The sequence below is a fragment of the Abramis brama genome, assembly GCF_963993115.1.
Source record: "Abramis brama genome assembly, chromosome: 2".
NCBI lineage: Eukaryota > Metazoa > Chordata > Actinopteri > Cypriniformes > Leuciscidae > Abramis > Abramis brama.
In genome coordinates, this window is record NC_139964.1 from 3,919,581 (window position 1) to 3,947,239 (window position 27,659).

General features: G+C 41.2%; 1 protein-coding gene across 2 annotated transcripts in view; it reads left to right on the forward strand.

Annotated features, from left to right (window-relative positions):
* Window positions 1-27,659, forward strand: part of dnm2b (dynamin 2b) — a 30,289-nt gene that overhangs the window by 803 nt on the left and 1,827 nt on the right. The window contains exons 2-20 of one of the 2 annotated variants that reach the window (XM_084105963.1): window positions 1,337-1,410; window positions 2,481-2,630; window positions 2,845-2,929; window positions 3,006-3,124; window positions 5,397-5,495; window positions 6,360-6,520; window positions 7,566-7,708; window positions 9,134-9,269; window positions 10,883-10,950; window positions 11,959-12,097; window positions 14,151-14,237; window positions 14,354-14,424; window positions 14,506-14,557; window positions 14,646-14,756; window positions 15,808-15,917; window positions 16,241-16,352; window positions 20,583-20,747; window positions 21,110-21,336; window positions 26,632-26,901. In XM_084105963.1, the coding sequence (XP_083962089.1) occupies window positions 1,337-1,410; window positions 2,481-2,630; window positions 2,845-2,929; window positions 3,006-3,124; window positions 5,397-5,495; window positions 6,360-6,520; window positions 7,566-7,708; window positions 9,134-9,269; window positions 10,883-10,950; window positions 11,959-12,097; window positions 14,151-14,237; window positions 14,354-14,424; window positions 14,506-14,557; window positions 14,646-14,756; window positions 15,808-15,917; window positions 16,241-16,352; window positions 20,583-20,747; window positions 21,110-21,336; window positions 26,632-26,901 (2,379 nt within the window). Of the gene's footprint in view, window positions 1-1,336; window positions 1,411-2,480; window positions 2,631-2,844; window positions 2,930-3,005; window positions 3,125-5,396; window positions 5,496-6,359; window positions 6,521-7,565; window positions 7,709-9,133; window positions 9,270-10,882; window positions 10,951-11,958; window positions 12,098-12,488; window positions 12,628-14,150; window positions 14,238-14,353; window positions 14,425-14,505; window positions 14,558-14,645; window positions 14,757-15,807; window positions 15,918-16,240; window positions 16,353-20,582; window positions 20,748-21,109; window positions 21,337-26,631; window positions 26,902-27,659 lie in introns of both variants that reach the window. The other variant, XM_084105964.1, reaches the window with a different exon arrangement.

The window sequence follows — 27,659 nt, forward strand, 5'->3', positions numbered from 1 at the left end:
TCCAGATCTCGAGCATTTAAAGCGGCAGAACACCATAAACTTCAGCGAGCGCTTAATATAAATAAAACATCAAATGATCCGTTGAAACGATCAGTGATCAGAATGTCACTGCTAGTCAAAAAATGAACTATTTCAGAGTGTTGCTGTGCTCTAAAGTGGTAGTTAACACAAAAATTAACATTAAAGGCCCGTTCACTTCACACAGCACAGAGGAACGATATCGTTGGAATCACTTTATCAACGTATTTTTTTCCAGCTGATAAACAATATAAAATTGACAGCCAATCAGAATCCAGCTCGATAATTTAAAGCAGCAGAAAACGTAAACTTCAGCGAGCGCTTAATATAAAACGTTATCGACGTTACGATATCGTTGTATTTAAAGGCATTGTTGTTGGTGTGAATTGGCCTTAAAGGGATAGTTTTAGTAGGAGAACTAGGAGAATTTCCTCCTTCTGCTGGAACACAAAAAATATAGGCTATATTTTGAAGAATATGGGTAACCAGACAGTTGATGGACCCTGTTGAGTTCCACTGTATGGAAATAAATGCTATGGAAGTGAATGGGGACCATTTACTGACTTTTATGTTGTTACAGACCCATTTTTATTTGGATGTTTTAAGACATTTCATGCAGATCTTTTCCATACAACAACAATCATAGTGACCACCATGTCATACTCTGAAAATCACCACAAAAGCATCACAACAGTAGTCCATATGTCTCATTTAATAGTGAGAATGACAGCATACAGGTTTGGAAGGACTGAGTGTGAGTAAATGAAGATATAATCTGTGTATCACTGCAGATCATGAGCGTCTTCATCCTTAAGAGGCTCAAATGTGTTGATTTCTGTTTCTGAATGGTTCACTAAGAACAAACCACATCGTTCTGTGTGATTGAGACCGATTTCAGCGTGTTCGGACTTGACATCTTCAGGATTCCTGCTCAAGCAACAGGAAGAGCAACACACACACACACACACACACACACATATATGTGTAAGCTTCTAGGAGACTTTGGTCTGGGAAGTGAAACAAGATTTCCTCTTTTCTTTGAGGGTGTGTGTTTTCAGTATACTTTGATGAACCAGAGAATTATGCTGTCATTCTGTGTCATTTCATAAACAAATGAACCCTTCACTGAGAAAGGACCATTTTTAATTCAGTTTTTTTTCCACAGAGTTTCTAAAAAATCTTCTTTTGGGTGTTTTCTGTATATTTTATTGCATTTTAATGCCACAGAAGCTGGCATGGCGTTATACCACAAGAAAACAAAAAGTTAATGTTTTGAATGTTAGTAATGTTCATTCATCTCTGTTTCTCTGTCCTTCAGAGACTTCCTCCCCCGAGGATCCGGCATCGTCACTCGCAGGCCTCTGATTCTCCAGCTAGTCAACAGTAAAGCAGGTATAACACGCATTACACCTTCTGAACATCCAATCCCTCACACGTAAAGGTGTGTTCACGCCTTTCAAACTGTCGAAATGATTACCTGTATTAATTTACATCATGCCTCAGGTGCCGACAGCTTCAAACCTGAGAATTACCTTCAGGGCAGCCAAAAACTATATCACGATATTGCAATAATGCATAATGATGATGCTGAAAATTCAGCTTTGCATCACGGGAATAAATTACATTTTACAATATATTCACATAGAAAATACTTGTTTTAAATAGTAATAATATTTCACTGTTTTTACTGCATTTTTTAGCCTTGGTGAGCCAAAGTGACTTAAAAAACAATAAAAACACTAATTATTCCAAACGCTAGTGTATAATTAGATACCAAAAACCAAAGAAAAATCACAAAAAACTTTAAAGGGGTGGTATAATGCCCTTTTCACAAGATATAAAATAAGTCTCTGATGTCCCCAGAGAGTGTGTGTGAAGATTTAGCTCAAAATACCCCACAGATGTTTTTATATAACATGTTAAAGTTGTCACTTTTTTGAGGGTGAGCAAAAACGCACCGTTTTTGTGTGTGTCCCTTTAAATGCAAATGAGCTGCTGCTCCCGGCACAGGGGGCGGAGCTTCAAGAAGAAGTGACAACATGTATGCAACATTTCTGGTTGGTTAGTTGGTGAATTTATGTAGCTGATGTGTAGTTATCTTCTAGTCATTGATTAGCATATTCGGTCATGATAATCTATAAATCGTGTTCAGGGGCGGGGTTTATGTAAATTTTAGGGTAAGTGATGTCACTAAGCCGTGAAGAAGCTTGTTGTCGTCCTTAAAAAGCGATTTCTTTAAAAGCAAATATCTCCCTTTGCTTTGAACTTTGAGCGTCGTAACTTTGCAGATGTTGTTTATGCTCAAACAGCAACATTACACACTAACTAAAGTCAAATCATAATAATTTACCTTTAACTAAAATTAAAATGAATACAAAAAAAAAGTATATATATATATATATAATTCAACATTTAATATAGTGTATTAATGATTCTACATTGATCTCTCTCTGTTCCTCTAGAATACGCAGAGTTCCTGCACTGTAAGGGCCGTAAGTTCGTGGACTTTGACGAGGTTCGGCTGGAGATCGAGGCCGAGACGGAGCGAATCACCGGATCTAATAAGGGAATCTCTTCGGTGCCCATTAACCTGCGCGTGTACTCGCCGAACGGTACCTTCAGATCACTCTTCCACAATAAACACTCTCGCGCTGTGGTTGCTGCAGTTAAACGTCACATTTCCATGCGTTATGTGTGCCTGTGTATTTAGAGGATGATAAGGAACCATGTTAATCTCACTTTGCAAAATCAACACAGTTTTTGAACTGATCTGAATCAACATAATAATGTTTATAACCGAATCAAACTCGCTCTTCTCTCTCTCAGTGTTGAATCTGACGCTGATCGATCTCCCCGGCATGACGAAGGTGGCGGTGGGAGACCAGCCGACGGACATCGAGTTCCAGATCAGGTAAGAGCTGTGGGTTTGATGGCCTACAGGACCCGATTGAAACACTGACGGCTCTTCTCCCTGTGTGTGTGATCAGAGACATGCTGCTGCAGTTCATCTCCAGAGAGAACTGCCTGATCCTGGCCGTCACGCCTGCCAACACCGACCTCGCCAACTCTGACGCGCTGAAGATCAGCAAAGAGGTCGATCCTCAGGGTGAGACACCGAGAACGTCATGAACAAACGAGTTATCTGTTCACACAATATTATTTATACATACAGGGTTCGCACAAGGTGCTTAAAGTGCTTGAAGTGAAATTTAAGTCCTGGAAAACCCCTGAAAACAGGCATTTTTATGAAAAGGTACTTAAAAAGTGCTTGAATTATTGAAAGACAAGATATGTGAAATTAGTGTTTCATTTTATCGATAAAACAATCTTTTCGTGCAATATAAACGCTGCAGCTCGTCTGATATAGACATAGAGCCATTTCGCATGGCTATGAGTGTGATATTGCTCATATTAGGGTTGTCCCCGACTATGGATTTTCATAGTCGAATCAGAATCATCATGTCTTGCTTATAGTCGACTAATAGTCGAATCATGTGTATGGGGGTGTGTATGGGGGTGTGTATGGGGGTGTGTATGGGGGTGGGGCTGGGGGCGGGGCTTTAACATTTCAAAGCCGCGATGTACAGAAAATCACACAAAGATATAGAAGAAAATGTATAAAAACATTTTGGATCAATAAAACTAAGAAATAACATAAATAACTCCAGAAAGGCCACAGACAGGATTTGCATTTCACATACAAATCAAATTAAATCGGCTAAATTACCTGTGCGAGCAGGCTCTATACACCACAACATCGATAAACCAAAAAAATAAACAATTAATTTACTAAATTAAATTAGAACAGAATATAGCCAACCTTTCTAATAAATAAAAATACAAAACGAAATAAATCAGAATCAAGTCACAGATGAGCAAATGTGTGCAAAACGCCTAAAGTGCAGGGGAACATATATTCAAAACACAAGCCACAAATAGTTAGATTAGATAACCCTGACAGATCAATAAATAAAATAAAAATAAAGAAATTATTAAAATAACGATAGTAGCCAGAATTTTCAACTTTGTCTTTTTAACTGTAGAAACAACAATAAATGCTAGTGGCAGTCTTTTTAGCTAAAAATGTTCACACTCACAGCATCCAAAAATCAAATTAGAACCGACTGAAAAGTTTTGAAATCACTTGTAGCCTACCCTACCTGATCGAGAGAACAAATCCAGTCTTTCACTCTGTGTCCGTTGGAGTCTTTTCAAATTTCTCACGCGGATAAAATAGCCTACATTCTAACGTGAAACTTGTTAACGTTGACCGGCAGAAGTGCGATCATGGTTTTCCTGATGCTAAATCCAGCCTTGGAGAATATCCTTTCTGACGGTGTACATCCACACTTTATATTTTCTTATCCCAGACATTGTTATTTTAAAGATTTAAATCCTTGCTGCCAAGACGCTCCTCTGTCGGTTACGGATTGAAAGTGAAACTTAAATCTGTCACGCGGACGCGGGTGTTTGGATTTATTCACGCACGTTAAAAAATGTTTATTAAAAGCTTATTTCTTTGCACATTTTTATATACAGCATTATCATAATAGGCTGAATATTAACGTATTGACAGAAAACCGGTAGTTCTATGTGAAATCAGACATTGAGCGCCCTCATATAGCCAAAGTGGCATGATCATCGTTTCATAACACCTCTGCGAAGATTCGACCGTGAGATCGGTAGTCGAATCAGGCTCCTCCAATCGAAGCATCGAATCTTCGACTATTTGGGGTCACCCCTAGCTCATATAAGATACAGCTTTCATTCTTCAGGTCAATCATATATTCATATTCCCCCTCATTCAATCATATATTCATGAGGGTGAAAATCAGTTTGATTAAGGGAAGCGATATCTTTGTCATAATATCCTTTCAATGGTTAGTTACTACAGTCATTGCATGTGCTGCACTTTATTAGTTCTACCATTTTGTTTTATTAGCTTTTTAGAATTTGAAAGATAATAAAGATGTTGTTTGATAAGTGAGATCTCTGATTGAAGTCCTTGAAAACCAAAAAAGTAGTGCTTGAAAAGTTCATTTGGAATTTCATTTGACAGTGTCTGTACGAACACTGTAGTTTTATTTCCGACACGTTTCAGTTGGACATTTTTTAAATGTAACTACTTGTTTCAGAACGTTCCGAGAACATTCAAAAGTAACGTTCCATAGTGTTTGCAAAATGGAATGTTCGCTTAACGTTCACAAAACTACGTTTTCAAAACATTTAAAAAAACGACATTTTGAACGTTCAGACTGAGAACGATCAGAAATAACGCTTTCATGACTTGATGGGAATGTTAGCAAAAAAATAATTGTTATGTCCGGTTGTGATTGAGAAACCAAACGCCCGCTTGACCTTTGACCTCTGCCCTGCAGGTCTTCGCACCATCGGCGTGATGACCAAACTGGACCTGATGGATGAAGGGACGGACGCCAGAGACATCCTGGAGAACAAGCTTCTGCCGCTGCGCAGAGGTGCTGCACGGGGAAATACAATTAAAACCAACAAAAAATATGTTGTAAATAATCAATCAAATATGGAAAACTTTAACTTATTTTATTTCAGCTAGTTGCCAAGGCAAAATTTCTCATGTTCATTTAGTGTAACTTGATGTAATAAAATAACTCAAACTGAAATAAACTTAAATGAATACAAACTATATAGACCTTAAAAACTGACAAAAGCACAACAAAAACTCAAACTGAAATAAATTTAAATGAATAAATAAAAACTATATAGACCCTAAAAACTGACTAAAGCACGACAGAATTGCTAAAATGGTAACTACAATTAAAATGGAATGACAACATAAAAATAAAACCTAATCGAGTGCAACAGTAAGAATTCTATTCATTTTAATTGATTTTTAACAATAACTTATACATCGTTAAAGTCCGCCCTACTGTGAGCTTCTAGGCTGTTAATCGGTGGTATTCGCTTCTGCTAAGGCCTGTGTTATATTAGCGTGTTTTTAAAATTACTATGTTTAATCATGGAATTCCTGGTGGAAAAACTACATTACCCATGATGCTCTACGGAAAATTCCACCAATCAGAAAGTCGGAACAAACAAAACACGACAAAAGATCTCTTTAGCTCCACCCACTCCAGTGAATGTCGATCTCTCTGCGCTCTTAAAATACAATATTTGAAAGCCGTCAAGTTCACAGTCTTGTGTTTTTCTCTGATTTTAAATTACTTTTTTGCTTGAAAGTCAAAGTTTGTAGTGTTGTGATTCTCCTTGTTTCAGTTTTAAAGTCAACTTTGCATTGACGCATCGCTAGTGATGCACACATGCATGTTCTGTTATCAGTGATGCGGGTCTGTGTGTGTTTCTAGGTTATATTGGTGTGGTGAACCGCAGTCAGAAGGACATCGACGGCAGAAAGGACATCCGAGCGGCTCTGGCTGCCGAGAGAAAGTTCTTCCTGTCCCACCCGGCGTACAGACACTTAGCGGAGCGCATGGGCACGCCGTACCTGCAGAAAACACTCAACCAGGTGCAAACACCCGCACGTTTGAACTGCTCCTTTAAAGGGGTGGTATAATGACCTTTTCACAAGATGTAAAATAAGTCTCTGATGTCCCCAGAGTGTGTGTGTGAAGTTTTAGCTCAAAATACCCCACAGATATTTTTATATAGCATGTTAAAGTTGACACTTTTTGGGGGTGAGCAAAAATGCGCCGTTTTGTGTGTGTCCCTTTAAATGCAAATGAGCTGCTGCTCCCGGCACAGGGGGCGGAGCTTCAACAGCTTGTATGTGTGTGTGTACTTGTACAACTATCTTTGTGAGGACCAGTTTGAGTGTTGGACCAGTGGAGTGAGGACAGAGAGAGTAAAGTGAGGACATGTGGGCCGGTCCTCAGTTTCTGAGAGCCTTTAAAGTGTTTGAGGGTCAAGACTTGGTTTTAGGGATAAGGTTATAATGAGGTTAAGGGTCGGTTTAGGGTCAGGGGTCGGGTTAGGCACTCAGTTGTGATGGGTAAGGTTAGGGTAAGCGGCTAGAGATTGCATTGTGTCAATGAATGTCCTCATAAAGATAGATGTACAGGAATGTGTGTGTGTGTTAGCAGCTCTGATTATCTCACACATGCACTGAAAATTTCTAAAACTTTTAGTCTTTTATGTTCAAATTGGAGTCAGACAAAGATGGAGAGACTCTAGAAGTGACAACATGTAGGCAACATTTCTGAATGGTTAGTTGGTGAATTTATGTAGCTGATGTGGAGTTATCTTCTAGTCATTGATTAGCATATTCTGTCATGATAATCTATAAATCGTGTTCGGGGGCGGGGTTTATGTAAATGTTAGGGTTAGTGATGTCACTAAGCCGTGAAGAAGCTTGTTGTCGTCCTTAAAAAGCATTTTTTTTTAAGCAAATATCTCCCTTTGCTTTGAGCTTTGAGTGTTGTAACTTTGCAGATGTTGTTTATGCTCGAACAGCAACATTACACACTAACTAAAGCTAGAAAAGTCAAATCATAATCAACCTCCCCTTTAAACACACTGTTTGGATTTGTCCCGTTTCTATCAACTCTTTCCAGCAACTGACGAACCACATCCGGGACACCCTGCCGGCGCTGCGCAGTAAACTGCAGAGTCAGCTGCTGTCCCTGGAGAAAGAGGTGGACGAGTACAAGAACTTCAAACCGGACGATCCCGCACGCAAAACCAAAGCTCTGCTGCAGTGAGACACCAACACACTAACAACACACTCTGCAGTTTTACTAAGATGATCATATTACATACTGTGATGCTGTTCTGTGGAGGGTTGGCTGTGGAGAACCGGTTCCAGAATTCATTCCTCTTATTGATTCCTTTGTGTGCATTTTAATGTGATTTTAAACCATTCAAGCTCAAGAAGATTCATGCACTGTTTTCTAAAGTGCGCACACAGAAAGCCGCTTTTCATACTCAATAGTGGTGCGCGATACTGAATTTACTGAATTTACACACAAAAATATGTCAAAATATCCCCGTAAACACAGTCCGTTACATCTTAAGTGAACATAAACAGTTGAGGAAGAAAACGTGTGTGTATCAGTATATTGGATCCGTGCAGCTCTTAAAGTGACAGCAGCCTAATATTCCTGCTCTATAATAACACTAATATTCCTGCCGTCTCTATAATAACACTAATATTCCCGCTCCATAATAACACTAATATTCCTGCCGTCTCTATAATAACACTAATATTCCTGCTCTATAATAACACTAATATTCCTGCTCTATAATAACACTAATATTCCTGCTCTATAATAACACTAATATTCCTGCTCTATAATAACACTAATATTCCTGCTATAATAACACTAATATTCCTGCTCTATAATAACACTAATATTCCTGCCGTCTCTATAATAACACTAATATTCCTGCCGTCTCTATAATAACACTAATATTCCTGCCGTCTCTATAATAACACTAATATTCCTGCCGTCTCTATAATAACACTAATATTCCTGCCGTCTCTATAATAACACTAATATTCCTGCTCTATAATAACACTAATATTCCTGCCGTCTCTATAATAGCATTAAATAAAAAAGTCTAAGAGAACATTCACTCACTGTTCATAACTGAATACATTTTGTAACTATATTTTTAATGTATATTTTATTTATAAAATGCAGTGTTATTTTTTTTTTACATTTGATTAGTTTCTATATTTGAATACCTGACAATCTTAAAACACTGTTTATTTCAAGCGTGTCTTTGTTCAGTTGCATTTATTTGTGTGATTGCTAATTTATTTGTTCTTTTTTAATTCCTGAGTGTTTACTTGTCTTTAATAATGCTTGAAATGTATATAGTTGTTTTTTGCTATGGTATTTTAAAACCATATAGACAAAAGTTTATTGTGTAAGTGTTCATAGTTTTCAGCCACAATGAAATGTTTTGCGAGGAGAATTAGAATCGCTGAGAATCGGACAGGATAAGCAGAATCTGAATCGTTAACATTCGAACGATACCAAACCCTAGTTCCTTATCACCCAAACCTTTAAGGACAAAAATGAGTGTGAATAGAAGAGACCACATGCATTGAAATACTCTTGAAAATGCATTGAAATACACTACGTGTGTGTGTGTGTGTGTGTGTGTGTGTGTGTAGGATGGTGCAGCAGTTCGGCGTGGACTTCGAGAAGCGGATCGAGGGCTCTGGCGATCAGGTGGACACGCTTGAACTCTCCGGCGGAGCGCGAATCAACCGCATCTTCCACGAGCGCTTCCCTTTCGAGCTCGTTAAGGTACGTCAGCCTCGTTTAGTCTCTAGGTTTGACTTTATGTTCAGTTTCTCTGGAGTCTCACTGGCTGAGTTAATGGATCTCCATTTTTTTTATCAAATCAACTTGTGTTCTGATTGAAATAATAATGTCAAACCTGCAGCATATTTTGTAGAGCTGCACGATTAATCGTTAAAAGATGGCGATATCGATTCACACGATCCTAAATGACAGAGATTCGGCTCTGCCTGTTCACCCTTTGACAGAATCACAGTGAACATTCAGATCTGTGTTCAGATCCAGAGAGAGCCGTTGTCATGTGTAGATATTAAACTCAAACAGCCTTTTCATAGTATCAATATTTCTGCCACAGAATAAGCATGTCTAGTGTGTTTTAACAAGAACTGGAGTATGTCAAAAAAGAAGATTCAAAAATATTTGTAGAAGATTTACCCATTTAAACTTGTTTTAATTATTCAGTTTTGGTCGCAACTATGGTTATGATTATAAAAAATAAATAAAGTAAACTAGACAGAAAATATAGAAATATCTTTATACTGCAAGGCTATATTTGTGTGTATGTGTGTATATATATATATATATATATATATATATATATATATATATATATATATATATATATATATATATATATATATATATATATATATATACACACACACATGTATTATTATATTAATATATATATATATATATATATATATATATATATATATATATATATATATATATATATATATATTAATTTATTGCCATTTCCTGTTTTCATAAAGAAGTTTAGTTTGCTAAATATTTCAAATTGTTTAGTTGGATAATAGATATGAAAAGAAGGAAATGGTTCTTCCATAACACTGCCACTTTAGATGTGTGTGAATTTCCCACACCAGGAGTAATTTATATAGTTCAATTTTATAGCGATTATCTGTTCAAAAAATGTTCTATGCAAAATGTAAAATTTTCTAATAAAGAAAAGATAATGAACAAAATAAATGTTTGTGTGTGCTGTAAAGTGGTCAGAAAAAATTAAATCGGAAGCGGCTAAAATCGGTATCGGCAGGTCAAAATCGGAAATCAGCCTCGAAAATTGTAATCGTGCATCTCTAATTATCACCGAAGTATTGAGATGAAAGTTTATAGTTCGGATATAAACACTGATGTGTATAGCAAATCAAAAATAGAGCAAATCACCTTTTGAAAGTAACATAATTACACCAGTAGGTTGTGACAAGTGACTGTTAAAAAATTAATTAGTCATTTAATCATTAATTCAAGAGATTCGATCAAAAACGCTGATTCATCCAGTAATTAAACAAGTGAAGCGTTTATGAGTGAGTCATTGAATAATTCACTCAACCCGATTAAAAAACACATAATTTAAACAAGTTAAACATTTTAAAATAAACTGCAGCGATTAACATTTTGTCTGAACCTCTAGTAAATCACGTGTTTAGTTGTCTATACAGAAGCATGATCTCTATTTTAAACCAAAAAATCATGATTCTGACTTCATCCAGAGTCGTGCAGCTCTGACATAATGGTAGAAGTTACATTTTCAGCCAAACATTTCCTTTTAATCTCATAACACAGTAGATAAACGTGTGTGTGTGTGTGTTTAGATGGAGTTTGATGAGAAGGAGTTGAGGAGAGAGATCAGTTACGCCATCAAGAACATTCATGGAGTCAGGCAAGAACACACGGACACATGCACTCGTTTCAGGAGCATCATTCATTCAGTTATTAAACTCCTATTTCACACATGCTGGATCGTTTAGTCCGCTTTCATCACAACTTTAACCTCTTTAACATTAGAACTATTCAACTCTCTGGTGCTCTTCGCGTGTCGGTCAAAAATGACTGATTTTTTTTTTTCTTTCAATGAAATGAATTTTATTCAATGTTTTTTATTTATTTATATTTTGTATTTTTAGGGGGTTTAATGCTACTAAATTATATTTACACTGTATTTCTCGTATATGACTCGTAAATCTTGAACGCTGTAGAGCACAGACTTAAGTTTGATCTTTTTAAAGAGGACACTTGGCAGATCATTGCTGAAGTGAAAAAAGTTTTAAGAAATCAAATTTTTAAAAAAGTTACAGAATTTTACGTTTAATGTTATTAAAAATGCACAAAAATACTATTTAAATTTTTTGGATGAAATATATATTTTCAAAAACACATTTTACTCAACTGCAAGAAAATCAGTCATAAATCTAAACAAGTTGTGTTACAAATTTGAGGTTGATATCTCAGAAAATGAGCTTTCAGTCAGATTTAGTTCGGCTGCAGTACCAAACGCTTCCACTAGAGGACATTCGTCTCATTCATTTCCAGTGCGCTCAATCGTGAGGAGCACAAGTGTGACTGTTATTTACAAGACCATTTAACCTTTTCAAATGATGTCCATGATTTTTTTTGTGTGTTCACATAGCAAACTTTTACCAAGTTTTGTACCACTCCAATGAAGTAAAAAAAGAAAACGTAACATTTTCGGTCAAAAATCGAAGACCGAAGAGCACAGATACACCACACATATTCAACATGCACTTAATGCTGATTTTTGACCAACTCAACAAACACTCATTAGAGTCATGATTTCTGTAATCGGACATGCTGTGTCTGTATCGTTGCACACAGATCAGCATGGTTTTACTGTGTTTGACCCTGTGTGTGTGTGTGTGTGTGACCTCAGGACGGGGCTGTTCACCCCTGACATGGCCTTCGAGGCCATCGTGAAAAAGCAGCTGATCAAGCTGAAGGAGCCGTGCCTCAAATGCATTGACCTGGTCATCCAGGAGCTCATCAATACGGTCAGGCAGTGCACACTGAAGGTAGACACGAGAGACGCCTGAGCATGTCACGCTAACCGCTCCGCAAAGCAAAAACACGCTAGCCACGCTGCTTCAGGCTGACTGACTGACTACTTCAATAAAGAAATAACGAAAGCTGCTCGGCTTGTAAATTACATTTCACATCAGCCATACAATCTGACATGAACGGTCCCGTAAATGTTGTGTTTACACTCGAATAGTGTTAGCAAACCGCGACTAGCAGGTTAAAGTGCTGCGGTTCCAGAAAAGACGCGCGTCACCTTTAGGAACGTGGACGTACAGAATGAATGAAGTGATGTGCTTGTGTTTTCATCCACCCGTCCACTTTTCCCAATATTGTGCCCTTAATTATCCCCCCAAATAACACCTGCGCTGTCCCATGATCCTCCAGGACGGGGCTGTTCACCCCTGACCTGGCCTTTGAGGCCATAGTGAAAAAGCAGATTGTTAAACTGAAGGAGCCGTGTCTCAAGTGTGTAGACCTGGTGGTGTCTGAACTCGCCACGCTCATCCTCAAGTGCACTGAGAAGGTAAAACATGACCGTTTCTGGCAGATCCCGTAACCAGTCAAATCCAGTCCTGTAACCGAACCTACTTTGATTGACAGATCCCTTAACCAATCAAATCCAGTCCTATAACTGAACCTCCTTTGATTGACAGATCCCTTCACCAATCAAATCCAGTCCTGTAACCGAACCTCCTTTGATTGACAGATCCCTTAACCAATCAAATCCAGTCCTATAACTGAACCTGCTTTGATTGACAGATCCCTTAACCAATCAAATCCAGTCCTATAACTGAACATGGGGCACGTTCAAGTTCAAAACGGTGCGCAACGTTTTGCTACGGTTTCCCGGTTGAACGTCATGTTTCCTGGAAACGGCGTGCACCGGTGTGCAACGGGGTTTGAGATACGTTTTCTCTTGTTTGGTGGGTGTGTCAGAACTGCAGTCCAATCAGCAGCAACATGTATATAAAGCACGCGGTATTAAAGTGAACTCGCACAATGGGTTCAAGGAAAGTAATTTACAAATGTGTTCGATGCAGCTCCACTGTCTATGTGCAGCTCGGTATACGCAACAACTGAGGATATTAGAAGACATGTTTGTCATAAGTTTTATTGTAAAAATATAGGATATCAACATAGTGATGTAGTTGTTTATATTTTTAGCTTCATTGCGTGTATGACATTTGGTATAGAAATAAACAATGGTAATTAAGTGCTTTTCCTAAAAACGAGAAAGAAAATACAGGGCATTAAAACAGTATGAACTACAAATAAAGTCAGTATGTGAGGCTAAATAGATGTGTTTTAGTCTGAATTAGGTAAGATGTGTGCTTCAGTTTCAGCAATCCCTTCACTCGATTGGGATGTTCTCTTTTGTTCTGGGTGGCAAGTGCAGTAACTGTAACATCGGGCATATTTTGTAGTATTAAACACATATTTATACCGATTTCATCAGGCTCCGAAAATTCTTCACAAAGAACACAAAGAATGGCCTTCTCAGCTGCCATTGTTGCAACTCTTGTGTCATCAGAACAGTGTGTTCAACGCATCACCGTTTCTGTTTAAAAAACGTTGTGCAACGTTTTGTCGGGGCTGAACGCAACCCTGCTTTGATTGACAGATCCCTTAACCAACCAAATACAGTCCTGTAACCAAACCTCCTTTGATTGACAGATCCTATAACCAATCAAATCCAGTCCTGTAACCAAACCTCCTTTGATTGACAGATCCCTTAACCAATCAAATCCAGTCCTGTAACCGAACCTCCTTTGATTGACAGATCCTATAACCAATCAAATCCAGTCCCTGTAAAGTTCAGTGTTTGTCTGTGGTGGATGAGCTCAGCTTGTGTTTGTTTTTGCTTTGTAGGGATTATATTTACTAATCACACACAGTCACATTCGCCGTCAGTGTTTGGTTAAACACACATGGTCTGCATGCAGTCCTACTCATCCGTGTTTATTTGACGTCTTGATAAAGTCTTTCTGGAGACAGTAATGATGTGTGTGTTCCTGCTGCCGCTCTCAGTGTGTGTTTGTGTCGTAGTTGAACTCGTATCCTCAGCTGAGAGAAGAGACGGAGAGAATCGTCACCACATACGTCAGAGAGAGAGAGAGCAAAACTAAAGACCAGGTGTGTGTGTTCAGAAACCTTCCTCCGGTTATTTACTGCTTAATTTCGTTATATAACATTAATATATATTTATTTGTTTATTTATTTATGTTTATGTATTTATGTGTGTGTCGCAGGTGATGCTGCTGATCGACATCGAGCTCTCCTACATCAACACCAACCACGAGGACTTCATCGGTTTTGCCAAGTGAGTGACCTCTGACCCCTGTTGACCTCTGACACCTAATGACCTTTGACCCTGATTCAGTCTAACAGCAGTGTGTTTCAGCGCCCAGCAGCGGAGCGCGGCGGTCAGTAAGAAGAGGGCGATGCCCAACCAGGTACAACATCATCATCCACACACACTCAACCGGCTGACGATTGGTCCGTTCTTTCTCCTCATTATCATATTCCCTCCCCTCGCTTCAGGTGATCCGACGCGGTTGGCTGACCATCAACATCAGCATCATGAAGGGCGGGTCCAAAGACTACTGGTTCATCCTGACCGCAGAGTCCCTGTCCTGGTACAAGGATGAGGAGGTGAGTGAGTGTGTGTGAGTGAGTGTGTGTGAGTGAGTGTGTGTGAGTGAGTGAGTGAGTGAGTGAGTGAGTGAGTGAGTGAGTGAGTTGAGTGAGTGAGTTGAGTGAGTTGAGTGAGTGAGTGAGTGAGTGAGTGAGTGAGTGAGTGAGTGAGTGAGTGAGTGAGTGAGTGAGTGAGTGAGTGAGTGTGTGTGAGTGTCAAGCGCGACGCAAGTGTTTTTTGCTAGTTTCAGTCATTTTTACGTCCTGCGCCACGTTGTTTAAATAGCAAATGCATTTGCGCCCATTTATGCGCCCATGGGCTGCTGGTCTGAGAACGAGGTGTGTGTTCTGGCGCATTGTTGGCGCGTTGCTATTTTGAGGAACAGAAATAGACTGAGTCATTGACCGACTGAAACCTGCTCTAAAGTCAATGGCGCTGTATTATTTTTGTTACTTAAAGAGCGCGTTAGTAATGTGTGCCTATAGGCAGGTCCAACACGCGCATACACTCTGCTTATTACACACACAGGGCACAGCACCATACAAACATGCCAAATATTTAAAATAAAGGGATTACAATGTAAAAGATTATTATTGTGTACATAAAGATATGGTGAATCCGGCTTGTCCCGTAGATGTTCTGCTTGCGCACTTTTACCTCGCGCACGAGCGGATCCGTTTGTGCTCTGGAGACGCGTTCGGTCTTTCCACTATCAAATTCCGTCATGTAAATAGCGAATCTGCCATGGCACGAGCGCAACTGGAATTTAAAGGGAATGGGAGATGAGACTCTGATTGGTTTAATGCACGTAAATCCCAAAACACACCCATTACTCATTATGAGAATAGAGACAACCCTTTTAGACCATGCGCCGGGAGCACCGACCATTTTTCCCGTCGTTAAACTAGCAAAAGTGGATTTGGACACGCCATAAGTGAACTTGTGCCCTGCGCTTTAGACCATGAGCTTAGATTGTTAAAATAGGGCCCAGAGTGTGTGAATGTGTGTTTAGATGTTTATTCTTCATGTTTGGTGAAAATAATCCCTGTGTGTGTTTGTGTTTTCCAGGAGAAAGAGAAGAAGTACATGCTGCCTCTGGATAACCTGAAGCTGCGAGACGTTGAGAAAGGGTTCATGTCCACCAAACACACCTTTGCCATCTTCAACACCGAGCAGAGGTGCGACTGAGTTTATGTTTGTGCTCGGTTCACACCTCTTCATCCGAGTGTGGGTCAATTATTACGCATATGTGTGCATTTAAACCTACCGACACAACGTCATTGCCATAGAAACCAATGCAGATATTCCAGAAAACTGAAGAGCTGCACGGACACACAAATCGGATCTGAACAGTTGCGATACACAGTGTGGACATCAATAATTTTAGATCAGATTCCAATCGAATACACAAATAATTGGATTTGGACTGACAGTGTGAACGTAGCCTTAGTTACAAATCAGTCATGAATCTGGTTTCATATGTGTGATGTTGTGATTTCAGGAATGTGTATAAAGACCTGCGTCAGATCGAGCTGGCCTGCGACACTCAGGAAGATGTGGACAGCTGGAAGGCCTCGTTCCTGCGGGCGGGAGTCTATCCGGAGAAAGACCAGGTCACAGTCTGACCCTGAGTTTCACCTGTCTCCCCTGTCCTACCTGTGTCTCGTCTCACCTGTGTCTCGTCTCACCTGTGTCTTACCTGAGTCTCCCCTCACCCTGAGTCTCCCCTCACCCTGTGTCTCACCTGCCTCCCCTGTCTTACCTGAGTCTCGTCACCCTGTCTCATCTGTGTCTTGCCGGAGTCTCGTCCCACCCGAGTCTTACCTGAGTCTTACCTGAGTCTCAGCTCACCCTGTCTCGCCTGTGTCTTACCGAGTCTCATCTTACCTGTGTCTCGTCTCACCCTGAGTCTCGTTTCACCTGAGTCTCACCCGTGTCTTGTCTCACCCGTGTCTTGTCTCACCTGAGTCTCACCCATGTCTCGTCTCACCCGTGTCTTGTCTCACCTGTGTCTCGTCTCACCTGAGTCTCACCCTGAGTCTCGTTTCACCTGTGTCTCGTCTCACCTGTGTCTCGTCTCACCTGAGTCTCGTCTCACCTGTGTCTTACCTGAGTCTCCCCTCACCCTGAGTCTCCCCTCACCCTGTGTCTCACCTGCCTCCCCTGTCTTACCTGAGTCTCGTCACCCTGTCTCATCTGTGTCTTGCCGGAGTCTCGTCCCACCCGAGTCTTACCTGAGTCTTACCTGAGTCTCAGCTCACCCTGTCTCGCCTGTGTCTTACCGAGTCTCATCTTACCTGTGTCTCGTCTCACCCTGAGTCTCGTTTCACCTGAGTCTCACCCGTGTCTTGTCTCACCCGTGTCTTGTCTCACCTGTGTCTTGTCTCACCTGTGTCTTGTCTCACCTGTGTCTCGTCTCACCTGTGTCTTGTCTCACCTGTGTCTTGTCTCACCTGTGTCTCGTCTCACCTGAGTCTCACCCATGTCTCGTCTCACCCGTGTCTTGTCTCACCTGTGTCTCGTCTCACCTGAGTCTCACCCTGAGTCTCGTTTCACCTGTGTCTCTTCTCACCTGTGTCTCGTCTCACCTGAGTCTCATCTCACCTGAGTCTTACCTGAGTCTCTCCTCACCTGTGTCTCACCCGAGTCTCTCCTCACCTGAGTCTCACCCTGAGTCTCGTCTCATCTCTCGTCTCACCTGTGTCTCGTCTCACCCTGAGTCTCGTTTCCCCTGAGTCTCGTTTCACCTGAGTCTCGTCTCACCCGTGTCTCGTCTCACCCGTGTCTCGTCTCACCCGTGTCTCGTCTCACCTGAGTCTCGTCTCACCTGAGTCTTACCTGAGTCTCTCCTCACCTGTGTCTCACCCGAGTCTCTCCTCACCTGAGTCTCACCCTGAGTCTCGTCTCATTTCTCGTCTCACCTGTGTCTCGTCTCACCCTGTGTCTCACCTGTGTCTCGTCTCACCCTGAGTCTCGTCTCATCTCTCGTCTCACCTGTGTCTCGTCTCACCCTGAGTCTCGTTTCACCCGTGTCTCGTCTCACCCGTGTCTCGTCTCACCCGTGTCTCGTCTCACCCGGGTCTCGTCTCACCCGTGTCTCGTCTCACCCGTGTCTCGTCTCACCTGTGTCTCGTCTCACCTGTGTCTCGTCTCACCTGTGTCTCGTCTCACCTGAGTCTCGTCTCACCTGTGTCTTACCTGAGTCTCCCCTCACCCTGAGTCTCCCCTCACCCTGTGTCTCACCTGCCTCCCCTGTCTTACCTGAGTCTCGTCACCCTGTCTCATCTGTGTCTTGCCGGAGTCTCGTCCCACCCGAGTCTTACCTGAGTCTCAGCTCACCCTGTCTCGCCTGTGTCTTACCGAGTCTCATCTTACCTGTGTCTCGTCTCACCTATGTCTTGTCTCACCTGTGTCTTGTCTCACCTGTGTCTCGTCTCACCTGAGTCTCACCCGTGTCTCGTCTCACCCGTGTCTTGTCTCACCTGTGTCTTGTCTCACCTGTGTCTCGTCTCACCTGAGTCTCACCCTGAGTCTCGTTTCACCCGTGTCTCTTCTCACCTGTGTCTCGTCTCACCTGAGTCTCATCTCACCTGAGTCTTACCTGAGTCTCTCCTCACCTGTGTCTCACCCGAGTCTCTCCTCACCTGAGTCTCACCCTGAGTCTCGTCTCATCTCTCGTCTCACCTGTGTCTCGTCTCACCCTGAGTCTCGTTTCACCTGAGTCTCGTTTCACCTGAGTCTTGTCTCACCCGTGTCTCGTCTCACCCGTGTCTCGTCTCACCCGTGTCTCGTCTCACCTGAGTCTCGTCTCACCTGAGTCTTACCTGAGTCTCTCCTCACCTGTGTCTCACCCGAGTCTCTCCTCACCTGAGTCTCACCCTGAGTCTCGTCTCATTTCTCGTCTCACCTGTGTCTCGTCTCACCCTGAGTCTCGTCTCATCTCTCGTCTCACCTGTGTCTCGTCTCACCCTGAGTCTCGTTTCACCTGAGTCTCGTCTCACCCGTGTCTCGTCTCACCCGTGTCTCGTCTCACCCGGGTCTCGTCTCACCCGTGTCTCGTCTCACCTGTGTCTCGTCTCACCTGTGTCTCGTCTCACCTGTGTCTCGTCTCACCTGTGTCTCGTCTCACCTGTGTCTCGTCTCACCTGTGTCTTACCTGAGTCTCCCCTCACCCTGAGTCTCCCCTCACCCTGTGTCTCACCTGCCTCCCCTGTCTTACCTGAGTCTCGTCACCCTGTCTCATCTGTGTCTTGCCGGAGTCTCGTCCCACCCGAGTCTTACCTGAGTCTCAGCTCACCCTGTCTCGCCTGTGTCTTACCGAGTCTCATCTTACCTGTGTCTCGTCTCACCCTGAGTCTCGTTTCACCTGAGTCTCACCCGTGTCTCGTCTCACCTGTGTCTTGTCTCACCTGTGTCTCGTCTCACCTGAGTCTCACCCTGAGTCTCTTTTCACCTGAGTCTCTTTTCACCTGAGTCTCGTCTCACCCGTGTCTTGTCTCACCTGTGTCTTGTCTCACCTGTGTCTCGTCTCACCTGAGTCTCACCCTGAGTCTCGTTTCACCCGTGTCTCGTCTCACCTGTGTCTCGTCTCACCTGAGTCTCTCCTCACCTGTGTCTCACCCGAGTCTCTCCTCACCTGAGTCTCACCCTGAGTCTCGTCTCATCTCTCGTCTCACCTGTGTCTCGTCTCACTCTTGAGTCTCGTTTCACCTGAGTCTCACCCTGAGTCTAGTTTCACCTGTGTCTCGTCTCACCTGTGTCTCGTCTCACCTGTGTCTCGTCTCACCTGAGTCTCGTCTCACCTGTGTCTCGTCTCACCTGTGTCTCGTCTCACCTGTGTCTCGTCTCACCTGAGTCTCGTCTCACCTGAGTCTCACCCTGAGTCTCGTCTCACCCGTGTCTCGTCTCACCTGAGTCTTACCTGAGTCTCTCCTCACCTCTGTCTCACCCGAGTCTCTCCTCACCTGAGTCTCACCCTGAGTCTCGTCTCATTTCTCGTCTCACCTGTGTCTCGTCTCACCCTGTGTCTCACCTGTGTCTCGTCTCACCCTGAGTCTCGTCTCATCTCTCGTCTCACCTGTGTCTCGTCTCACCCTGAGTCTCGTTTCACCTGTGTCTCGTCTCACCTGTGTCCCGTCTCACCTGAGTCTCGTCTCACCTGTGTCTTGTCTCACCTGTGTCTCGTCTCACCTGAGTCTCACCCTGAGTCTCGTTTCACCTGAGTCTCGTCTCACCCGTGTCTCGTCTCACCCTGAGTCTCGTTTCACCTGTGTCTCGTCTCACCTGTGTCTCGTCTCACCTGAGTCTCATCCTGAGTCTCATCTCCCCTGAGTCTCATCTCACCTGAGTCTCACCCTGAGTCTCGTCTCACCTGAGTCTTACCTGAGTCTCTCCTCACCTGTGTCTCACCCGAGTATCTCCTCACCTGAGTCTTACCTGAGTCTCTCCTCACCTGTGTCTCACCTGAGTCTCTCCTCACCTGAGTCTTACCTGAGTTTCTCCTCACCTGAGTCTTACCCGAGTCTCTCCTCACCTGTGTCTCACCCGAGTATCTCCTCACCTGAGTCTTACCTGAGTTTCTCCTCACCTGAGTCTTACCTGAGTCTCTCCTCACCTGTGTCTCACCTGAGTCTCTCCTCACCTGTGTCTCACCTGAGTCTCTCCTCACCTGAGTCTCGTCTCACCTGAGTCTTGTCTCACCTGTGTGTCATCTCACCTGTGTCTCGTCTTACCTGAGTCTCTCCTCAGCTGTGTCTCACCTGAGTCTCAAACGCACATCAGTCTCAGTGCTTCTCTCCTGAATCTCTCCAGACTCTCAGCGCTGACTCTAGTCTGTTTCCCAGGTGGAGAACGGGGACGGTGTGGCAGCCGACTCTCTCTCCATGGACCCTCAGCTGGAGCGGCAGGTGGAGACCATCCGAAACCTGGTGGACTCCTACATCGGCATCGTCAACAAGAGCATCCGAGACCTGATGCCCAAGGCCATCATGCACCTGATGATCAACAGCGTAAGTGTGGGCGGGGCTTACGCCATCATCTTACACTGATCACATGTCTTATTCACTTTAATCAGCTGTCAATCACAGAAGTGATATAATATATATATATATATATTATTAAAAAAAAGAAATTAAAAATATATATATATATTTTTTTTTTTATCTTATTGATTCTTGAGTTTTTTTCCCACTGTAGTTTAGTTTGGAGATTTATTAATTCTATTGTAGTTTTGCGATCTCTACCTGGAAGCCTCTAGCGCCACCAGCTGTGTTCAGTTTGTTCAGAGCCTCCAGGTGTTTGTTGAAGCTGGACTGAGCCGGTGTGTGTGTGTGTGTGTGTGTGTGTGTGTGTGTGTGTGTGTGTGTGTCAGGCGAAGGAGTTCATCCACTCGGAGCTGCTGGCGTACCTGTACTCGTCCGGCGATCAGAACAGTCTGATGGAGGAGTCGGCGGATCAGGCGCAGCGACGAGACGAGATGCTGCGCATGTATCACGCGCTCAAAGAGGCGCTGCTCATCATCGGGGACATCAGCACCAGCACCATATCCGCACCGGTCCCGCCTCCGGTGGACGACACCTGGATACACACCGACCCCAGGTACTAACACTCACAATCAGTTCATGAGATAAAAACATGAAAAGTTAAGGCAAGGTTTCCTAAAATCATAAAACCCTGATTTGACACATGAATTACTGATGCTGGTGCACTACCAGTCAAAAGTTTTGGATCGGTAAGATTTTTAATGTTTTTAAAAAGAAGTCTCTGAAACGTGACAAAGAAAAACATGACAAATATGACCATTCAAATCAGCTGTTTTCTATGTGAATATACAGTGAAGTGTAATTTATTCCTGTGATCAAAGCTGAATGTTCAGCATCATTACTCCAGTCTTCAGTGTCACATGATCCTTCAGAAATCAGTCTAATATGAGGATTTGATGCTCAAGAAACATTTATGATTATTATCAGTGTTGAAAACAGTTGTGTACAATTTTTTCAGGATTCTTTGATGAATAGAAAGTCAGCAAAAGAACAGCATTTATTTGAAATAGAGTCTTTTGTAACATTATGAATGTCTTTACTGTAACTTTTGATCAATTTAGTGCATCCTTGATGAATAAAGGTATTGATTTCTTTTATTTCTTTCCCCAAAAAAATAAAATAAAAATTCTTACTACCCCAAACTTGTGAACGCAGGGATTAAAGTTCTCCGTCGCTACGACGGATTTCCGTTAATTGCAGCAAGTCTATGACGGATTTCCGTCAATTGCAGGGTTCCAGTCTGTCCTTAAAGTCTTAAATTCACTTTTCATTATTTTAAGGCCGTAAATAGGCTTTCATTTGTCAAATAGTGTAATAAATATCTTAATTTTAGTTTGAATAGGTCTTAAATTAAGGAAAGACGAGGTGTATTCACCCTGCTGAGGGGGATGTGATCAAAGCCTGGAGTGGAGCAAAAGCACGTTCCTCTCTCCACTCTAAGCACTCTCCCAGCTAACACAGTTACGTTGTGAAGACGTAACCGGACCGGACCATATTCGTCGTAGCGACGTGCCACATAACGTTCCAGCAACGTAACTTTGTGATTCCTGTATTCGTCGTGGCGACGTTATAGTGGTACGTCGCTGGAACGTGGCTGGTACTTCCTAACGACCAAAATACCACGTCCGCATTTATTTTTAATATACTTCTCACCTTTAGTCCTGGGAATTAAGATGTTCTTGATCGTAACTTTGAAATCCACATAGAACTGATAAATTCAAACATTTCATTCTCTGTAAAACCTTATAAATTCTAATAGGGAATTGTGTAGTTTTCTGTTAATACATTTAGGGATCAATACAGATAATGGAAACCAATACAAACCCCTATTAAATTCTAAATAGAAAAATGCCCCAAAACCACACTGCATTAATTTATTAATCAGCATTTATTCAGTGTTTCTTTGTACAAACTAAGCCAATACATTTTGAACATTAACGATTTTTTAACCATGTTAACAAGTAATGAGTACATAAATGTAACATCAATTAATTAAGCAAAAAACATAATCAATGAATAATGTAACCAACTATTAAAATGTTTTATTCTTTTTACTGAAAAAAAGTGTTTGCTATTCTTATTGATACTGCTCACTATAACTGCTCGCGGAAAAACAATAAAGACCTTAAAAAAAGAAATGAAAAGATTCAAAATTTTCTTTATAATTACTTTTATTTGCAGAAATAGGTTCAATTGTTTCCTCTAGTGTCCTATGAGGCTCCTGCTACAAATGTCTGGTGGTGATGTGCTTCATTGCTTCACTACCAGTAGCTAAACCTGAACAATGCGACAATTATCAAAGTCTATAGTCCTTGAGCTTCTCTGAAGACTAATAAAAAAAACAAAAAAAACAAAAACATATCGTTCATAAAGAGTAAAGATATGTAAAAGGAACAATACAGATGTCTAGCATTTTTCCTGTATTATTTCGCCCACCAAAATATACATAAAGAGTTTTTTGTTCATGAAAATGAGCATGATGACTGCGTCCCAGCTGTGGAAACCGCTCTTTCAGACAGTGTTGAGGAGGCAGAAGGAGATGATGGAGAGCTGTGGGAGAAGAGGAAGAGTTTCTTTCTTACCCCACCAGCGGAGGGCAGGGTCTTTTGAGACAAGGAGAGGAGGATGATCTCTGTTGTCTAACTTACGTATTCCTCCTCCTCCTCCTCTTCCTTATCCCGAGCTGCACTGTCACCTCATCGTCCTTCTTAAGGTAGCTAAAACAGAGGAGTACTTTATTAATGTTGCTAATCTACGGCTTTTAATGCAGTTTTTCGAAAATACAGTAAAAACAGCAATATTGTGAATATCATTAAAATGTAAAATAGCTGTTTTCTATTTTAATGTATTTTAAAATCTAATTTATTCCTGTGATCAAAGCTGAATTTTCAGCATCATTACTCCAGTCTTCAGTGTCACATGATCCTTCAGAAATCAGTATAATATGATGATTTGATGCTCAAGAAACATTTATCCATTATTAATCCATTCTTGCTATTAATGTCTTCCAAAATCTTACTGACCCCTAACATTTGAATTGTAGTGTACACAAAACCATGAAACAGCATAACTGTTTTCAACATATTAGATAATAATCAGAAAAATGTATTGAGCATCAAATCATATTAGAGTGATTTCTGATGGATCATGTCACTGAAGACTGGAGAAATGATGCTGAAAATTCAGTGACGTCATCGATTAACAGCACATACATTTATGTTAAATATCAGTTTAAATAAATTAGTCAACTTCCAATCACCCATTGAACTGCCAGCAAAGCCTTTACAAAACTATCATAACCTCTTATCTACACAAAGATGTGATTATAAGCCCAAACGTTTGTAAACAAGAGCTAGGTTAGTTAGCCTACGTTAGCAGTACCTCTTCTGAAAACGGTTGAGATGCTAACGGACTTTTTTGAAGACACTAAACCATTTCTATAAAGTAAATATTCAACAGATGTGTGTCAATACCACGTAAGAAAAGTGTCAGGAACAGTTGTGTATATTATGTGTGTGATTTTAGAGACTAAACTCACCTGAAAGCAATGAAAACAACAGCAAGAGAGGGAGCTTTGCTGCTTATCAGGCATGTCGCTGCGCCGTTTCCATGGCAACTCTGCGCCGCTCCAGGGTTTGAAAGCTAACCCGCACGCTCATAAAACACGTCAGTCACGCAGCATTTACATAAATAAACATCTAGAATTAACACATTACATAAATACAAATCTCATGAATTTAAAACTCATTTTGAAGTTCTTCAAGTTTGAAGTTCAGTTTAAAGATTTTTTTTTTTATTGTTGTTTTTACGAACACCCAACCTCCTTAATAATAATAATAATAATAATAATAATAATAATAGCAATAATAACAATTATATACAACGTTATGACAACGTTGTGAGGACGTCGTGGTAAAGTTCCATTTTTTAGAATCTTGGCAAACGTTCCAGAAACGTTGTGGGCACGTCCTCAAAAGACGTCGCTGGTTTATCCCATGGAGAACGTTGTAGAGACGTGGTCCACTGGTCTCCTGGTAACTTTCCAGATAATTTCAATTATATAAATAAATGCATTACAAATATTATCCTAGTGATACTATGCCATTTGGATATTATATGGAACATTTACTTAATTCATCAAAGATTTTATTAAGTTATCTGGTGACCAGTTGACCACGTCTCTACAACGTTCTCCATGGGATAAACTAGCGACGTCTTTTGAGGACGTGCCCACAACGTTTCTGGAACGTTAGCCAAGATTCTAAAAAATGGAACTTTACCACGACGTCCTCACAACGTTGTCATAAAGTAATGTCACGCTGACCAAATGACGACTAACTGACGACGTCGTCACAACGTACTGTGTTAGCTGGGCTGTAATCACTTCGCTCATGATCCACTCCGGGTTTTCAATTACCGCTCACGGAAAGTGCATGTCAGGCTACAGCTGAGCGCTGAGGGAAAACTATATTTCAGTGACACACTTATAATGCAGGTAGGGCTGGGCGATATATAGGGCGATATATTTTTTAAATGCGATATGGAATTAGACCATATCGCATCGATATATTGTTCAATTTTGCGCTGTGATCCTTGCTCCCCGCGCCCCCGCCCCTCCTCCTCTACTCTGCATGCGTGCGTGTTTAGAGCATGTTATGTTATGAGAGGCGAATCATGAATACTTCAGAAAACCCAGCACAATAGGAACTACCAGGCAGGCAGTGACATAAGTGTACGCTGAAATAAAGTTTTTCACCTCAGAAAAACGGACTTTCTTGTCCTATCAGTCGTTATCCTGTTCTCGTAGCGCACACTCAATTGCACGCGCAAATGTGCCGGTGTATCGCCTCACTGATCAAGTGCAAAAGAAACTACGAGCATGCAACGCCGTTACGTTGTAAATTACCCGAAATAAAATTAATGCAGGGATGATTTTCATTCTATTCACCAGGAGCAGTTTCCATGTTTCATTAACAGTTATTGTTAATATTGTGTATTCACCATCGTAACTGTCGTTTCCATATTAACCCCAAAATGCCACTATTTTTCTTTGTATTATTTTTTATATTTTTAAATGACTGTAGTGGCTCATACCAACATTGTATTAACAAAAACTAGTTTGGGACTGCTATTTAATAGCTTTAGCATAGGCCAATGTTTATTTATTAGTACTAGTCTTTACTATTAGTCATATTCTTACAATTTATGTTAAGTAGAGGGGAAAAGTAACTTACTTGTGTGTTAACAAATTTTGTGTAAACGTGTTATAATTTGCCTATATATATATATATATATATATATATAGGCAAATTATAATTATATTAGTATGCTCCCTGCCTGGTTTTCATAGATTAAAATAGCTTTTAAAATACGCCTACTGGCAATATTAAAGCGGTTTAAAACATCTCCCCTTAAAACGCTATTGGTCTCGACTATTTAAAAAGTTAAAGGAATATGACTTGGCCTAAAAAAAAATTCAGTCAGAAGAATTTTTTTCACTTTAATCCCTGTGAACGGTAGTGTTTAATGTTACAAAAGCTTTCCATTTCAGATAAATGCTGTTCTTTTGAACTTTATATTCATCATTTGCATTTTTTTTTAATCAAATAACCACAGCCACAGGTGAGCAGAAGAGACTTCTTTTAAAAACATCAAAAATCTTACCGATCCAAAACTTTTGACTGGTAGTGTACAAGCATCAGTAATTCATGTGTCAAATCAGGGTTTTATGATTTTAGGAAACCTTGCCTTAACTTTTCATGTTTTTATCGAATTAACCACGTATATGTCAGATCTAATGAATCACGTGACTGTTCTAGTACTAACGGAAGTGTTTCTCTGTCTCCGTCAGTCCCCCGTCTCAGCGAAAGCCGTCGTCAGGCGTGGCTCCGCCCCCAGGCCGGCCCCCTGCGGTGCGCGGCTCCACCTCCGGCCCACCGGCCGCGCCGCCCCTGAACCCCTCGCCTGCGTTCGGGGCTCCTCCGGTGCCGTACAGGCACGGCCCGCCTCCAGCCGGCACTAATGCGTTCGGGAGTGGCGCTCTGGACCCGCTGGCTCCGCCCCCTCAGGTGCCATCCCGCCCCGCCCGCGTGCCGCCCGCTCTGCCGCCCGGCATTCCCAGGTACGACGACACCCTCCGCAAACACCACACAGATTTATACAGAACTTCCAACTGCCTCTATTATGATGGCTTATGAATATTAATTAGATCACATGTCAAGTCCCATAACTTATTAAATATTCATGAGCCACAGATTATTCGTAGTAAGACTCTCTAATTGGCTAGCCGACTAGCAGAAGACAGCGTCACACTTAAGTTTTGTCAAACTGAACGCAGAAAATCATACCGGCGAAACTTCAGCTTCATGTGGAGAGACTTTATTTTTCATTCCAGTTATTCATGTTTATGAAAATGTCATAGATGATGAAGAGTGTTGAAGCGGGTGTCAAATATTATGAGATTTTACTGATATTAGAACTGGTTGGTCTTGAGACAGCACTAATTATGTGCTAGTTATTTGCTTTTCATTTTTATGCCTTAATTTCTAATAATATATTTGTATTAAATCATAAATCCAGAGAAATTAAAAAAGGCAACACAGAATTCCAACAAGGAATTCATTATTGGATTTTTTTTATTAAATTGTTTAAGTTTTATAAATTCAATAAATTATACATGCTTATTTATTATTAAAACTTAATTAAAACCATTATAATGGAATCCAGCAAAATAAAAATGTATGAAAACATTTAAGGGATTTCATAGAGCCCTAAAAATTTACATTTTCTTAAACTTTAAATAAACTGTTGTTAGATATAGAAATGTATACATTTCCATTAATAAATTATTGAAATTCAATTAAACCATTAAAATGGAAG